This window comes from Bubalus kerabau, chromosome 4 (genome assembly GCF_029407905.1).
Source record: "Bubalus kerabau isolate K-KA32 ecotype Philippines breed swamp buffalo chromosome 4, PCC_UOA_SB_1v2, whole genome shotgun sequence".
Classification (NCBI taxonomy): domain Eukaryota; kingdom Metazoa; phylum Chordata; class Mammalia; order Artiodactyla; family Bovidae; genus Bubalus; species Bubalus kerabau.
The window spans coordinates 180,280,258-180,296,191 of record NC_073627.1 but is presented as its reverse complement, the minus strand read 5'-3'; the positions used below and the strand labels follow the sequence as shown (position 1 = coordinate 180,296,191).

The window sequence follows — 15,934 nt, the reverse complement described above, 5'->3', positions numbered from 1 at the left end:
GTCTTACTTGTCACAAACCCCCTACATGAATTTTTGGAGCCCTCCTCACAAATAAACACAACTCTGCCCCTTGGTTTCTGGTGACGTGGAACAGCTGGCGCCTCAGCTGTGAGGCCCCCGACCTCACAGACCTGGAAACCTGTGTGTTGGTCCAGGTACTCATTTTTTCAGACATCTGTCCTCTTTGAGAACGTTTAATTACCTGGAAAATCCTGTCCACCTGCTTCTCCTGCAGTTTATGGGGCAGGTTATTGTGAAAATAGCTGTAAAATTAATTTGCCCAAGAAAACTCGCATAAATGTAAAATGACTGCAATTTTAATGACATCACTTCTGAGAAGGGGACTGTGAAACCTTTACAATTAAGAGGTTCTACTGCAACCCATTCTAGTTATATTCCTGGATAATTACAAAAATATTTCAGTGGAGGAAGAATGCATCCAACTGCTTACTTTAGCCCAGTCTGGTAATAATGGTATTATTAGGGGAAATGCAAGGTATTGCTGTGATCCATCAGTTTACAGTATTCTCTGTTTATGATCAACACAGCCTCCATCTCTTAGCACCATCTGCTACTGCTAAGTCGCTTCAGTCCTGTGCGACTCTGTGCGACCCCATAGATGGCAGCCCACCAGGCTCCGCCGTCCCTGGGATTCTCCAGGCAAAAACACTGGAGTGGGTTGCCATTTCCTTCTCCAATGCATGAAAGTGAAAAGTGAAAGTGAAGTTGCTCAGTCGTGCCCGACTCTTAGTGACCCCATGGACTGCAGCCCACCAGGCTCCCCGTCCATGGAATTTTCCAGGCAAGAGTACTGGAGTGGGCTGCCACTGCCTTCTCCGCTTAGCACCATCATAACAACACAAAGGACATACACAGCAATCATCTCAAAACATTGGGCTCACAAGGAACAGAAGCTATGGTGCTATCCTAGCTCAAATTCCTTTTTTCAAATAACTTACTGCATTTAAGAGCAGGTTGTAGAGTGTCTGACTAATGGATGGCAACATCTCTGGGCGTCCCAAGTCAGAATGTATCTGGAGCCAGCAAGTCCCTACCTGTAGCTGTTTAAGCTGGGTGCGGAGCTCACTGTTTTCTTGTTCTTTTTCTTCCGAGAGCTGGGCTTTTCCCAGGGCGTTCTTGAGGGCTTGTTTTTCTTTCTCAAGTTCTGTTTGTAGAGTTGACTGTTCTAGCTATTGCCATAGGAAGCAATGATACAAAAAAGTAAAACAGCAATGATTTATGATCTAATAAGGCATAAATAAACTGAAGGGACTTAGCACGCATGCATAAACTTACATACACATACAATCCCTTGGGAGCTTTGGTTTTATAATTCAGTTTTATGTTTGTACCTCCAAATTAAAAGGCCCAAGGTAGGTTTTTCACAGGCCTCCTTCAACTATTAATACATAAGGAAGGGTAAGCATCAGAATCTCCAGGAGGGAGCCCAGATACCAGATACAGGAGGGAGCTCTGTGAGGGAGTCAACAATTACTGCTCTCCCTTCCCTTAGACCAACATTTCTTACACTGTGGTCCTCAACCACCTGCATCAGAATCACTTGGCATGCTTGTTAAACACGCAGAGGCCTGGTCTCCATCTCAGACTTGATGGGCCAGAGTCTCTAGGATGTGGCCCAGGAACCTGCATTTAACAAGCATCACAAGTGACTTCAACAACTAAAAGGTGCCAATCAGAGACCTGTAAAGCTGAGAGAGAGGAGGCCTGTCACGCCGTGCTCTCAGCATGTGGCTGGAAGACCAGTGCTGGTAGTCTTGATGCCAAGGAAGGGAATGCCCTTTTAAATGCCACATGAATTTGTGAAAAGGCCTATTTTTGTCAAGACTTTTAAGAAAAATTAAAAAAGGACAAGGGAAGTACAAAAGATTTTTAAGTTAGTAAGGGCTGGCTTAAACATTTAAATTTTATTTCAAAGGAGATACCATCTAGAAATTGTATTTACTATTAGTTACAAAATATATTAATATTTACTGCTATTTTAATTGTTTTTCTTCCCAATCTCCTCTTTTCCACACTCTGATCAGGTCAACTACAGTTTTATAAAACTTGGTACTCTTAAGAAATATAATGCTGTCAACTGGTAAATGGTCATTTAGTATTTAATAAGTAAACGAATGGAAAGTAACACAATTACTATAATAAGCCAACCTATTTTTATTTCCTTTTCTAATCATATGAAAGCAATTTTACATGAATTCCTGGGATTCAAACTACTTCATTTTTTATTTAACTACCTTATTTTTAATTGACATATAATTGATTTATGTTTCAGTGTACACCTATTCTTTTTCAGATTCTTTTCCATTATAGGTTACTATAAGATACTGCATACAGTTCCCTGTGCTACAGGGTGGGTCCTTGTTTGCCTATTTTAAATGCAGCAGCATGTACATATTAATACCAAATTCCCAATTTACCTCTCCTCTTCCCTTTCCCCTTTGGTAACCATAAATTTGTCTTCTATGTCTATGAGTCTATTTCTGTTTTGTAAATAAGTTCATTTGTATCATTTTTTTTTTAGATTCTTCATGTAAGTGATATATGCTAATTGCTTTTCTCTGATTTACTTCACTTAGTATGATCATCTCTCGGCCTCTCCACTTTACTGCAAATGGTATTTCATTCCCTTTTATGGCTAAGTAATATTACACACATACACTGCATCTTCTTTATCCATTCATCTGTTTATAGACATTTAAGTTGCTCCCAAAGTCTTGGTTCCTGTATCAATAAATAGTGCTGCTATGAACACTGGCATGCATGTATCTTTTCAAATAGTTTTCCTCTTTTCCAGATATAGATCCAGGAGTGGGACTGCTGGATCATATGTAACTGTTTTCAGTTTTTTAAGAAACCTCCATACTGTTCTCCACAATGGCTGTACCAACTTACACTCCCCCCAGCAGTGCAGGAGGGTTCCCTTTTCTCCACACCCTCGCCAGCATTTACTGTTTGTAGATGATGGGCATTCTGATTAGTGTGAGGTGGTACCTCACTGTAGTTTTGATTCGTATTTCTCTAATAATAAGCAGTGTTGAGCGTCTTTTCCTGTGCCCGTTTCCAACTATCTTCCCTAACTCTCACCCAGTGAGAAGCTATCACCCTGCTCGGGTGTGGGTACTGGACAGGCACCTACAGTCTGGGCATTCACTGTGCTGAGTCTAGCAGGAGAGACGGATGGTCTAAACAGATGCTTTCACACGCAGGATAAAATGCTTTGAGCACAAGTTAAAGGAAAATCAGAGTCCTGAACCCAGATTTTCAGCAGATACAGTGGAAGGTCTGAGTGGGCTTCCTGGTGGAAAATGCAACCCATTTGTCTAAAAGCTAAACAAAATTGTATTTTAATGAGATCAAAAATACACTATAACTGGTCACTGTCTGCCTCTCTGCCCTTATTTCTCACTCATTCCCTACTCCTCTCCTCATCCCTGGCATACTGGAGGCATACTTTCAGTATTTCAAATGCATTATGCTCTCTCTCCTTGCCTCTCTGCCTAGAACACATCCCTGACCTCTGCTCATCTCGCCCCTGCACCCTCTGCACGGCCAAGCCCTAGTCAACATCATTACCACGGGCAGTTTTCCCTGACCACTGCTCCCCTAGCACAGGGCCCTACCCCTTTCTCCCTCTAACACCTGTTTCACCTACTGGACTGTCAGCTTCACAAGGACTGTAACCATGGCTGTGCTGCTCTCTGCAGCAACCAGGGCATCTGGTCTTTAATGGCCAATCAATAAGTGTTTATTGGATGAATAAATATTTATCTAATTTTCAAGGTATAATTTAAACTAGCGGATGTTTCACCCAAACAAAACAGAAAGCAGCACAGTAAAATTTAATATCAACTTGAAAGAGGTCTCTTGAAGCTGGTTTGAGAAAGAAAAACTAGAATTTACTGATTACCAACTGTCAGTGCTTCCTGTCCATTGTCTCACTTATCCTCACCATAACCCACATGACAGAAGAGGTCAGTATTTGTCAGAAGCGCGGAGCCATGAAGTGACTTGCCCCTGTTCACACAGGGGTCATACTTAGGCTCAGACCGTCTGACTCCAAACATGTGCTCTTCTCATCACTTCACACTGTTGTTCAGTTGCTAAGTTGTGTTTGACTCTTCTGCGACCCCATGGACTGTAGCCTGCCAGGGTCCTCTGTCTATACAATTTCTCAGGCAAGAATACTGGAGTGGGTTGCCACTTCCATCTCCAGGGGATCTTCTCAACCCAGGGCTTGATCAAACCTGCATCTCCTGCATTGTGGGTGGATACTTTACCACTGAGCCACTGGGGAAGCCCATCAGTCCACATGGGCTTAAAAAGTGTTTAATATAACAGTAAATGAAAGGAAAGCTGTTATGTTAAGGCCCAGGCTACTTGGTTTCTACATGGCTTCTGCTCTTACTCACCTGGCTGAGCCTTGTTAGTTCTCCCAGCTCTTCTTTGAGCTGGCTGGCTTCGGCATCCCTCATCCTCAGCTGTGCCTCTAGCTCAGCCTCGTAGGCACTGAGGTCTCCGTGGGTCTGCTGCAGGGACGCGTTCACCTCATGCTGCTCTTGGAGGGCGCTTTCTAGCTCTGCAAGCTCCTGCAAGGATTCAGTGTATGTTTAAGTACAGAACCCTCATTGTGCTGCTTAAGCATCTGCAAGTCATTATAAGTAACCCGAGCACTTAAACCAAATGCTGGCCAGCCACTGCTGCCCAGGCGCGGAGAGCATTCACCGGCCATACGAGGAAGCCGCAGGCTGTGTGAGTCCAGGATGGAGAACAAAACCCTGACTGCCATCAGAAAAATCAGCAAGCTACAACGTGTTTTTCAGAGTAACCAGATGTGTGATCCTTTAAACGAGTCTTATGTATTCATAAGAAGAAAAAAAAAGGAGGATAAAATTTAAGGCCTATTTTCCTTCAGACATTGGAATAAATGTTTTCACATTCATTATTTCACTATACTCTCAGAGTAACTATGTAAGGCAAGGTATTATCCCCGATTTACAGATGAGGAAGTGGAGAATGAACATCGAGGTAAACAGCACCGGGCTGTGCAGCTAAAAAAACGATGAGTCAGAATATGAACTGGGATTTCTGACTCCAAAGCCCAGACTTTCTATTAAACCATAGTATGTTCACTTACCAGAAGAGCGAAATGGGACCATCCTCTAATATTAAGGAAGATAGAGAAACGTAAACCAATGTCGACACGGGTAGTACATACTGATTAGTATGCCACAGTTCTGATCCACTTTAGTCCATTTTTTAATGATTAAACATTATAATTTTCATCTATTTATTTGGGATCTTGAAGAATTAGACCAAACTACTCTGGATTACAAAGGAGAACCTTGTGATGAGAGCTTCTTAGAAGAGTTTCTCAGTGGGCGATAGAAGACCACCCTGCATCTGAACCACCGGGGCCGGTTGTCTGGACGCAGACGCTACACATAACCAACAGAGGATTCACATCCAGAAGATACAAAGAGCTTCTACAGATCGTTAAGAAAAAGACAGGCAATCCAACAGAAAAAAACGGGCAAGGAATATGAAGAGGGAATTCACTGAAGAGAAAAACTGAAGGGCAAATAAACAGATGAAAAGTACTTAACTTCTGCAGTAATTCGGGGGAAGCGCAGTTAAAACAAGACAGTATTTTGCACAGAGCATAGAGGAACAAGCTAAACCAAGCATGAGGAAACAATCAGACGAATCTAGACGCTGGGGTGCCATTCAGAACCACTAGCTGGATTCTACACACACACAAGCTATAAACAACAGAAAAAATGGCTCAGATATTAAACAGTATTAAGGAACTGCTGCTGACTTTCTAGGTGTAATAATGGTATCATAGTGATGGAAGAAAATAGCCCCGTTTTAAAGAGATGTGGACTAAAGGGATGATGTCTTAACACCTGCAACTTTCAAATGACCCAGCAAAATATATATATATATATATATGGTAAACTATTTGTTTGATTTAGGAGAACACACAGAAGCTCAATGAACTCTTCTTTCAACTGTCCTGTAAATGTAAAAAATACAAAGATCATTTCAAACCCAGCAGATTGGCAAACACTAAGTCTGGCAAAATATTATATTTCCTGAACTTGATCCTTATTCTGTGCTTACGTTAGAAAATGTGCTTGTTCTTAGGAAAGACATGCTGAAGTATTTCAAAGCTCAAGACCATGACTGCCTACAACTAATTCTAACATGATTAAGAAAAAAATTAATATAAAAATGGACATAAAATCATGTAAAATTAAATATGAGATAAAGCAAATGTGGTAAAGTATTAATCGGTGACTCTGAATGGAAATTACATTGAGTGATTCTTGCAACTCTCCTGTATGCTTGAAATTATTTCAAAATTAAGGCTTACAAAATAGAAGTTAGATAACTGTAAGGTCATGGCAAGGACGTGGTGTAATGGTAGCTTTCACACTGCTGGTGGGAACAGAAGCTCACAGAATGCTATGGACAGTAATTTGATAATGTCTAGTGAACCGGGGAGGCACACACACTCTGACCCACAGCCCGCCTGTGAGCGCAGTCCCCATGCTCCGGATATACGTAAGAATGTCACTCTCAGTATCGTAATAGCGCAAGACTAGAAACCATCTCAATATCCCCCAAGAAGAGGATGAATAAGCAATGAATTCTGCGGTATGCACAGACAATGGGATGTTACATACATCGAAAAAAAAAAAAGTAGAGCTCTAAATGCATCAATGTGCACAATTCTCAAAAACATAAACATGAAGGAAGAAAGGAAGTGGCCAAAGAATACACAATGTGCTTCTTATATAAATCCTAAAACTATGCAAAACAATACTACATATTTTTATAGATGGCCACACATAAAATAAAAGAAGAGATATAGAGGGAAATAATAACCATACTCAGTGTTTCACTACTTCTAAGAGGCAGTACACAGAGGGCTTCAAGGATGTCTGTATGTTTTATTTTTAAGCTGAGTTGTTGGTACATGGTGCTAAATATTTTTGATATTCTTATATGCCTGATAAATTTCATAACATTAAAACACGTTAATTCAAATTTTCAAAGACATGCCTACTGGGCATGAGGTTTGGGAACCTGGATTCTCTTGCAGTATAAAGTCTGCCAAACAACTAAAACAAAGCAAATGAAATCTCTGAATGAATGTCAACAAATCAAGTATGGAAGGGTTTAATTTACAATGCTGTGCCTGTCTTGTTATCTGTAAAATAACACTAACATTACGAAGTAATAACAACAAGGATAAGAAAAATTATGTTGTACTTAATTTTGCTGCACAAATAATAAAATATGAACATCTAATATAGTAATTTGAAAAGCTACACTTTCTTATCCTTTCAAGTTATTTGAACACAGTACTTTTCAGGGATAGAAATTCTGCTAAAATAATCTTCCTTTTCTTAGTAAAGTAAAAAAAAAAAATCACTCCAAGCATATCACAAAGGGGAAAAAAGCCCAAGCTCTGCACGGCCACTGCCCGCTCTGTCACCTACAACCGCAGGGCCGCTAGCGCCCCTCACCAGCTTCATCTGGACGCCACCTGCTTCTGAGGCGAAGAGCAGACAAGAAGAAACAAAGCACACCTTCCTCATAGCTTCTGCATCTAAGGCGACTGCTTCCAGCTGGTCCCTTTCCTGCTCGACCTCGGCCAACCTCTGCAGCAGCGCCTCTTTCTCATCCTGCAGCCTTCTGCACTCGCTCTGGGCCTGAGCGGCCTGGCCCTTCACAGTGCCCAGGTATTCTTGCAGGCCACTGATGACGCCTTCTAAGTCCTTCTTCAGGGCTTCATTTGCTGCTATCTGGCCTAAGCAAGACAGAGAAAGGGAAGGTGATGATGTACACAAGAAAATGCTTTCAGGGATATATTATTACTGCATTTAGACTCCTTAGCTATTTGTTACTAGCTAAGAATGAAATTCTAAGCTTCCAATTATTTCCTACTATCTTATTTTTCATATTTAAGATACAATAACAGCTTCCCCCCTATTATCCATGGAACAGGACTATCAAGCACATACACAGTAAAAATAGTGTAGTCATTGGCATTGCTTATGAAATGCTTAATTCATGCTGTAAAAAGTTTAAAGTAGTAATTTCCAAATAAAATAATGAAGAATGTGCAACAAAACTGAGATCTTACTACTGGACACACGAAACAAAACCAAGTCAAGCAGCATTAACCTATAACCTGAAGACTTAAGAAAACAACCACCAATCACATACTGGGCACCTACTATGTCCAGGCACTTTATGAACACTTTCTCATATAATCCTCTCCAAAACTAATGATCACGACAAAAATAACTTGTCCCAGGTCACACAGCTGATAACAGCAAAACAAGGACTGGGATCTTTTTACACCAAGCCAAGGTGCTTATCACTACGGTCTAGTATCTTCCTCTATTTTGGCAATGTCACAATTTAAATTTGCATTGAAAAAACAGATTCAAAAATTCTTTCTGCACTCTCCTTATAACCAGATACTGAGTGCTTGATAGCAGGGATAAGTGACAAGGATTTTATGCCTTAGAAGAAGACAACCACGTGCCAGTGTTTATCATGATCATGTATGGACTTCCTGCCATAGTGACCTGACTCAGTAGGACATCAACCCAAGAAAACCAAAATAAAAATGTTTACCTTTATTAAACATTTTTGAGAACTCTGTAAATATTTCCCTATCAAATACTAGCACTAACAGCTGAAGCATATTCAGCTAATATGTGGATTAACGCCTGTCATTTGTCTTTTACTAACACTGAAACCGATACACCTCAAATCATGCTTAGAATTCTCACCTTCAGTAAGCTGTTGTTCAAGGTCCTTAATCTCTTCAGTTTCTTTAGCAATTCTAGAAAGTATCTCGTCCAAACGGCTCTCAAGTTGTTTGTACTGCTTGTTCATAATGTCAAATTGTTGTTCTTTACCCCTTTTCTGAGCCTTCATATGGCACTAAATTGAAAAAAAAAAAAAATCCAAATTCTTTTAATGTTTATAAAGATAATAATCCTTAATAACATTTCTAAGGAAGAATGGAAAAGAAAATGTAACAGTTTGCATCTGTTTTGTGTCAGACACTGTGTTGTTTCCACATGAGCAGTTTTCTTTGCAACCCCGTGGACTGTAGCACACCAGGCCTCCCTGTCCATCACCAACCCCTGGAGCTTGCTCAGACTCATGTCCATTGAGTCAGTGATGCCAGCCATCTTGTTCTCTGTCGTCCCTTCTCCTCCTGTCTTTAATCTTTCCCAGCATCAAGGTCTTTTCCAACGAATCAGCTCTTTGCATCAGGTGGCCAAAGTATTGGAGCTTCAGCTTCAGCATCAGTCCTTCCAATGAATATTCAGGACTGATTTCCTTTAGGATTGACTGGTGTGATCTCCTTGAAGTTGAAGGGACTCTCAAGAGTCTTCTCCAACTCCATAGTTCAAAAGCATCAATTCTTTGGCACTCAGTGTTCTTTATGGTCCAACTCTCACATCCATACATGACTACAGGAAAAACCACAGCTTTGACTAGATGGATCTTTGTCGGCAAAGTAATGTTTTTATAATATTTTGGGGGAGATAGAGACATGGAATAAATACTTCCTTAGAATTCAATTTTATTTTCAATTCTTTATACAAAGAAACATTTTGCTTTTAAGTTCTATAAACTGGGAGTTGAGAGAGGCCTCAAAGACCATTTAGGCCAGTCATCCTCAAGATGGAGGGCCCTATGGAGGCACTCCCTTCTCCTCCAACCACTACATATATTCCTGGTACAAAAAGAGCTTTCACACACCCACATATACCTTGACATTGCGTTCGGGAGCTACTGTTAACTGAAAGGATTGGATTGTATTTCTCAGGTGTGCTGGGATAAAAAACTGAGAACCAATGATCTAGTCTTAACTCTTTCTTTCACGCATGAGAACTGAGTCTCAGGTCCACCACATGACTCGCCCAGGTCTCCTCAGGCAACTGTTCATGTGGAGACAAAACAATTCCCCGGAGAACCTGTGTCCTCCCACTCACACCTGCACAGCTCTAGTTTGCCCCCACAGGACCAGAGGAACAGAACAAAAATAACTCAAGAGAAAGTTATCAGGAGAAAGAACTATATCCATCTGAGTAACAAACTCCATTCTTCTCAAGTCTAAGACTAATTTGACTACAAAACAACAGTCCTCAATTTTACATGCTGCTGCCTCCAAAGACAAGAAAGTCCCCTCATTTCTGAAGAACAGATGAGAGCCAGCTTGACTCTGTGGGATTTTCAAAACTCCTCCTACTCTCCCAAAATACCCATCTGAAATCTTTCTCAAAAGGTAACTAAAGATAAAAGCTTAAATTCTAAGTAAATTTAGGATTTTTGTGGCTCAGAGTGAATTTTTAATATCTTCTGCCCTCATATCTGTATCAACAAATCTTAAAAATTCACCGTTAAAACTTCTATTGAAATCTCTACATGCAGGACAAAAAATTAGTTCAATACATCAATGATCTGCATTAAACACATGGGAGCAAAAGTATATTCAGCGATTTTCACTACGGTGGAGCTCACAATAGAGGTATTGTAAAAACAGGAACTTACATCTCTGACTCCTCCTCCTGTCTAAGTCCTTTGTACACAGAGAGAGAGAAAATGATCATACCTTAACTTAGAATGTGTCCTGTTAAAACTGAGCCGTTGAGAACAGAGAAGCTGTGGGCGGAACGCTTTCTAATGTTGCCTTGAAACTCATGTGCACTTCCCTGACAGCCACATTTTTGTAAGCGCCTCCGAGCCTCTAACCTCCCAGCACTTCAAACCACATTCCTGGCGGAGACTGAGCGGCAACCTAGCCCGTCCAATCCCAAGCAGCCTCTGCAAGCAGGCCCCACCCTCCACGCTTTAAATCACAACACAGGAAGCTGCCCCAGGCCAATCACGAAAACCTCTGCAACAGATTACTACAGGCGGATTCCCTCTAGGGGTACCGGTACCTTTTGCTTCCATAGGGCATAGCTAGATAGTGAACAGGGATACAAATCTCCCCTTATTCCGTTTGTCCCTTGTTCCTCTGATATTTCTGCTTCTAGCTAGCTGTGAAGCGTTTTCTCTAACTAAAAGGGGATTTGATTTTCACATAGTATCTTTTGTTTTTGAAAACTAGTTAAATGCTTACGTTTGTTGAAAACTTGATTAGGCTTGGCACTGAGCTAATTTTAAAAGTAATTAATCTCTTTAGATGTGTAACTCCTTTGTGAGCAGAAAGTCATCTAATAGCATAAGCATGGACTCTGCCTCTTCCTAAAAGGGAGACTTGGGAAATCATTTAATCTTTCTAAATCATATTTTTATCTTATTTGTTGTTATTCAGTCACTAAGTTGAGTCTGATTTCTTTTGTGACCCCATGGACTGTATGTAGCCTGCCAGACTCCTCTGTCCGTGGAATTTTCCAGGCAAGAATACTGGAGTGGGTTGCCATTTCCTTCTTTAGGGGATCTTCCCGACCCAGGGATAGAACCCACATTGCCTGCATTAGCAGGCAGATTTTTTTTAATTCACTGAGCAACTAGGGAAGCCCCACCCCCCCACCCCCCCGCCTTTTTTTTAATCTTATGTAAGTTAAAAAGTCACCAATCTCATTTGGATGCTGTAATAAAATAAAGTTCCTCACAGTATATGCCTAAAACCAAGTGCAATGCAAGACACATCATTGTCACTTAATACATGTTTCTCATCATATCTCATTTACTGCTTTCTGATCTCTCAAGCTTTTACTTTTAAATTCTATTTGCAATTCAGAAAAATACTTCATCTGATTAGATAATAAAAGTTAGTCTATATCTGCAGAAAAATATGCACAATACCATGCTTGATTCTTTCCCTCTTGCTAAAATGTTCACATTCTGCAGCAATAAAATGGGGTGCCAGACACTAGCCAATAAGGTAACTATGTGCAAACTAGAAAAAAGATGCTCCTTCTGGATAAATGAATTAAAAAGAGACATCCTCTGATACTCAGACTAAAGCTACAACCCTAGAACTAAACTTCAGGAGTCTTAAAATCCGGCCTGCATGCTTCATCTCCACTAACACACTGATTTTGACTACCTTCAAAACTTGCATGCCTTTCCTACTTGTCATTTAACCTCTTTCTATATGTAATGCTTTACAGACATCCAGTGTGTATTAGACTCCCTGTATGCCAAGACCACCACAGGTGTCTGTTGAAAGCAACAGACAATCTAGGGTTTAATTCGGAGAAGGCGATGGCATCCCACTCCAGTGCTCTTGCCTGGAGAATCCCAGGGATGGGGGAGCCTGGCAGGCTGCCGTCTATGGGGTCGCACAGAGTCGGACACGACTGAAGTGACTTAGCAGCAGCAGGGTCTAATTACACTCATAGATCACAGAACTCAAACAGGGAGAAAAGGAGCTTTGGGTAGTACCTATAAGGCCTGTTCGTGACTATTTTCCTTAATGCAATCATTCTAAACATAGGATTGGCCCCTGGGGATACAGTTCCTGTCCTCAGGGGCCTTACATGGGGTGGTCGACTTTTGAGCAAATAAACGTGATAAGGGAAGATATTATAGGCCATATTATATATTATTTAAAGTCTCTAATTTATCATGTGGGCTTCCCAGTGGCTCAGTGGTAAAATATCCGCCTGCAGTGCAGGAGATCAGGTTCGATCTCTGCATTGGGAAGACTCCCCAGAGAAGAAAATGGCAACCCATTCCAGTATTCTTGCCTGGGAAATCCCAGAGGAGCCTGGCAGGTTACAGCTGGGTCGCGCAACAGTCAGATATGACTTAGTGACTAAATAAAAACAACAAACAATATGTATATACACACATGTTAAATACACACACATAGACATGTCGCTCACATTTGTGCACCAAATTAAGAGATCTTCAGAAAGGACTCTGAGGCTAAAAATGATGAGACATAATATCTATTAACAAAAAAAATGATATTCTCACTCCCACAGAACAAGCCAGAGCTCTCTTCATTTACTTACATGTTTTGGGTCTTTGGAATCCAGACTATCAATAACTCTTTGGAGGTCCTTGATTTCCTCCTGCTTTTCAGCAATTTCTCCTCTTTGCTTTTCCATCTGCATTTCTAGATCAAGAGCTTCCTGGCGTAATTTATTTAGAAGCTGTATCCTGCCACTCAGCTGCTTGAGAAGAAAGTCTTTCTCTGCTTCTGAAATCTAGTTCCCCCCACACCCCAATACACAATTAGCAAAGGACAGAAACGCTGATTTTCAAATTTACAGAAAACAACTAGTACAATTTTAAAAAGTATAATCGCATGCTCTGCCAGATTTTTTTAGTAAAAGTAAAATGTAAGAGTTATCTAGGCAATCCACGCATATCGTATACTTTTATCTTTATTACATGTAAAAATGTTTATTTTATAAGAGCTTATTAAAAAATAAATGCAGGTAGTAATGAAATTTTTCATTCTAGTACAAATAACATAAATTATTAATAATAATAACCACAGCTTTAATGGTAGTTGACTTTATATAACACTTACCCTTGTATTAGAATATAAAACTGACAGTGTAATGAAAAGCCTTTATTATATTTAAAAATATAAATATTTAAAAAATATTTAAATAACTCACTTAAAATAGCTATTTTTTTCCTAAGGACATTTTATAAGGATCTATTAAATATTTTGTACACTTTTGACTTCTATCAATTTATCCATATAAAGCTTTGGCCAGTGCTGTTTTAAAACATTCTTATTTAATTATTCTTATAAATTGTAAATTCTTATAAACTATTCTTGACAGCTCTGTCCGCCTCATCTCCCACTTTCAATCCTTCTTTAGCTCCCGTCATTTCTCCTGCCAGATTTTTACCTAATCTCCTTTCTCTCCATGACTGCCATCACCTTGGTAGTCCAGGCCATTACCACATCTTGCCTGACCTAGCAACAGCCTCCAAACCAACGTGCACACCTCCATTCTTTCCATCTCCCTCAGCCCACTTCACTCTCATCAAGTAGGAGAGTGACCTTATAAAAATACAAAGATCAGCCACTCTACCACCTAAAGTCCCTCACAGGTTTCCTATTCCATTCAGGATAAAACTTGTACCCCTTAAAGTGGTCTATGATGCCTGGCATGAGCTTTAACCTCATCTGCCACTGCACTCTCCCTCACTCTGCAGAGGACTCTTCAGTCTGAAGCCTTTTGCACACTCTGTCACCTCTGCCTGGAAGGCCTCACTGGCTCCCCGTCATCCTTTCTCAGCCTAAGTGTCGCCCCCTCAGTGAGGCCTCTGTGGGCTGCCACACTCTACAAACTTTTTATTGTTCCTCCTAATTTTAGTTTTTCCCTCCCTACAACCTGTGCTGTTTATCTACACATGTCTTCTAAACTCATTTTTACTATCTGTTGCCTACTTCCTGTCCCTGGGGGAGGAACACGGCTGCTCATTACTCAGGGCGCAGCCAGTCAGCAACTGCCACACAAACCCGACTCAGTTTCTGGTTACTCAACAATCTGGAAGTAGCAACACAGGGCATCTTTTTAAAAGAATATATAACTTGGACTTCATGTTCTTTTCTACTTACTGTGGTGTGAATACAGTTACCATCATAATTTTGAAATACTGATTTTTAGAAGTTGCAAATAATTAAAACCTTTTACATACTTAAAAACTAAAATGTCAGAATACTTCCTTTTTTGAACTTTCTTCCTATTCAACTATGTCACAGGTTTTGAGCTGTTTACTTCTTCATGACATCATCTTTTAATATACTGCATTTTATATCACTTATATTTTTGCTGCCTGTGTTTAATAATGTTATTACAGAGATGTCTTCTGGCTCTTAATCTAGGTCCCAGGATCTTAATGGTGGGGACTGTTTAATTAAATTAAGAAAGATATTAGGAAGCAGCTTCCCTTGATAAATTAGACACTTTCATAATAGAGTAGATGGAATGTATCTTTTTTATGTAATAGGATGTAATATCATGTCTGACTCGAAATGTGTTATTCCACAATTAAATAGGCAGCACTGATTTCAAGACTGTTTGAAGACAGTCTTTACACGTTATGAAGAGGGAAGCACATTTCATTCCTGGCATTTCCTCTTAGCAATGCAGCTTTACTTCTACCTACCTTTTTAAGTTGTACAGCTTCTTCCAGTTGTTTAAATTCTTCAGTGGCTCTTAAAATTTGTTGTTCTGCTTTTTCTATTTCATCATGCAGTGCTGATAGTCGAGCTTGTGCTACAAATTTAAAAACCATGCACAAAGACACACACAAGAAAAATATTTAATTCTCAAATTTCTACCTTTTTATTAGCAATAACTTCCCCTACCCCAATTCTGTAATTATACATCACATGAATAAAAAAAGTAATTGCTTATGATGGTTTTCCTCTCTATTAATCTATAGAATAGTTTTATGATATGACATAGAGCTATAATTGATCCATTTACCTGTAAAATTATTAACATAAAAGGGGCATTACTTTATAGTCCCAAAATTAAGGAACTTTTGAGAGACTAAGGATTTTACTTGAAAATATGCACTTACAAATCAATGATTTTCTACCTCAAATTTCTAATTTATCTCTCCCTTCCTCCTTCCCCATCTCCTATAAAACTATGAGCCCCTTGAAGCTAGTCAGTACATATATCTGATTTAGTTTTGCTTTTCCCTTCCAGAGCCTTGAATATAGTATATGCAGACATGGACAGCCAGCCCTTTTTTCCTGTCTCCAGGTCAACCTCTATTGGCCTTCTGAGTTTTTCCATTTAGCTGCCAACCAAGGGAAGATGGACCACTAATCTCACTGACTGAGATCCCCACAATGGGCCATGATTACCAGTGAGATAGATGCATGAACTCAAGACTGCTTTCTAATTCCTTCATATGCATACAGCTAAGTGGGTAA

The 15,934-nt window shown here is 40.0% G+C and overlaps 1 protein-coding gene across 5 annotated transcripts in view; it reads right to left on the bottom strand.

Moving 5' to 3' along the window:
- The window catches only part of CNTRL (centriolin), an 87,627-nt gene that overhangs the window by 41,289 nt on the left and 30,404 nt on the right, over positions 1–15,934 (bottom strand). For all 5 annotated transcript variants that reach the window (XM_055579515.1, XM_055579519.1, XM_055579518.1 and 2 more), the window contains exons 10-15: positions 15,154–15,263; positions 13,032–13,226; positions 8,835–8,988; positions 7,620–7,840; positions 4,431–4,607; positions 1,056–1,190 (exon numbers count right to left, since the gene is read on the bottom strand). In XM_055579515.1, the coding sequence (XP_055435490.1) occupies positions 1,056–1,190; positions 4,431–4,607; positions 7,620–7,840; positions 8,835–8,988; positions 13,032–13,226; positions 15,154–15,263 (992 nt within the window). The remainder of the gene's footprint in view (positions 1–1,055; positions 1,191–4,430; positions 4,608–7,619; positions 7,841–8,834; positions 8,989–13,031; positions 13,227–15,153; positions 15,264–15,934) is intronic.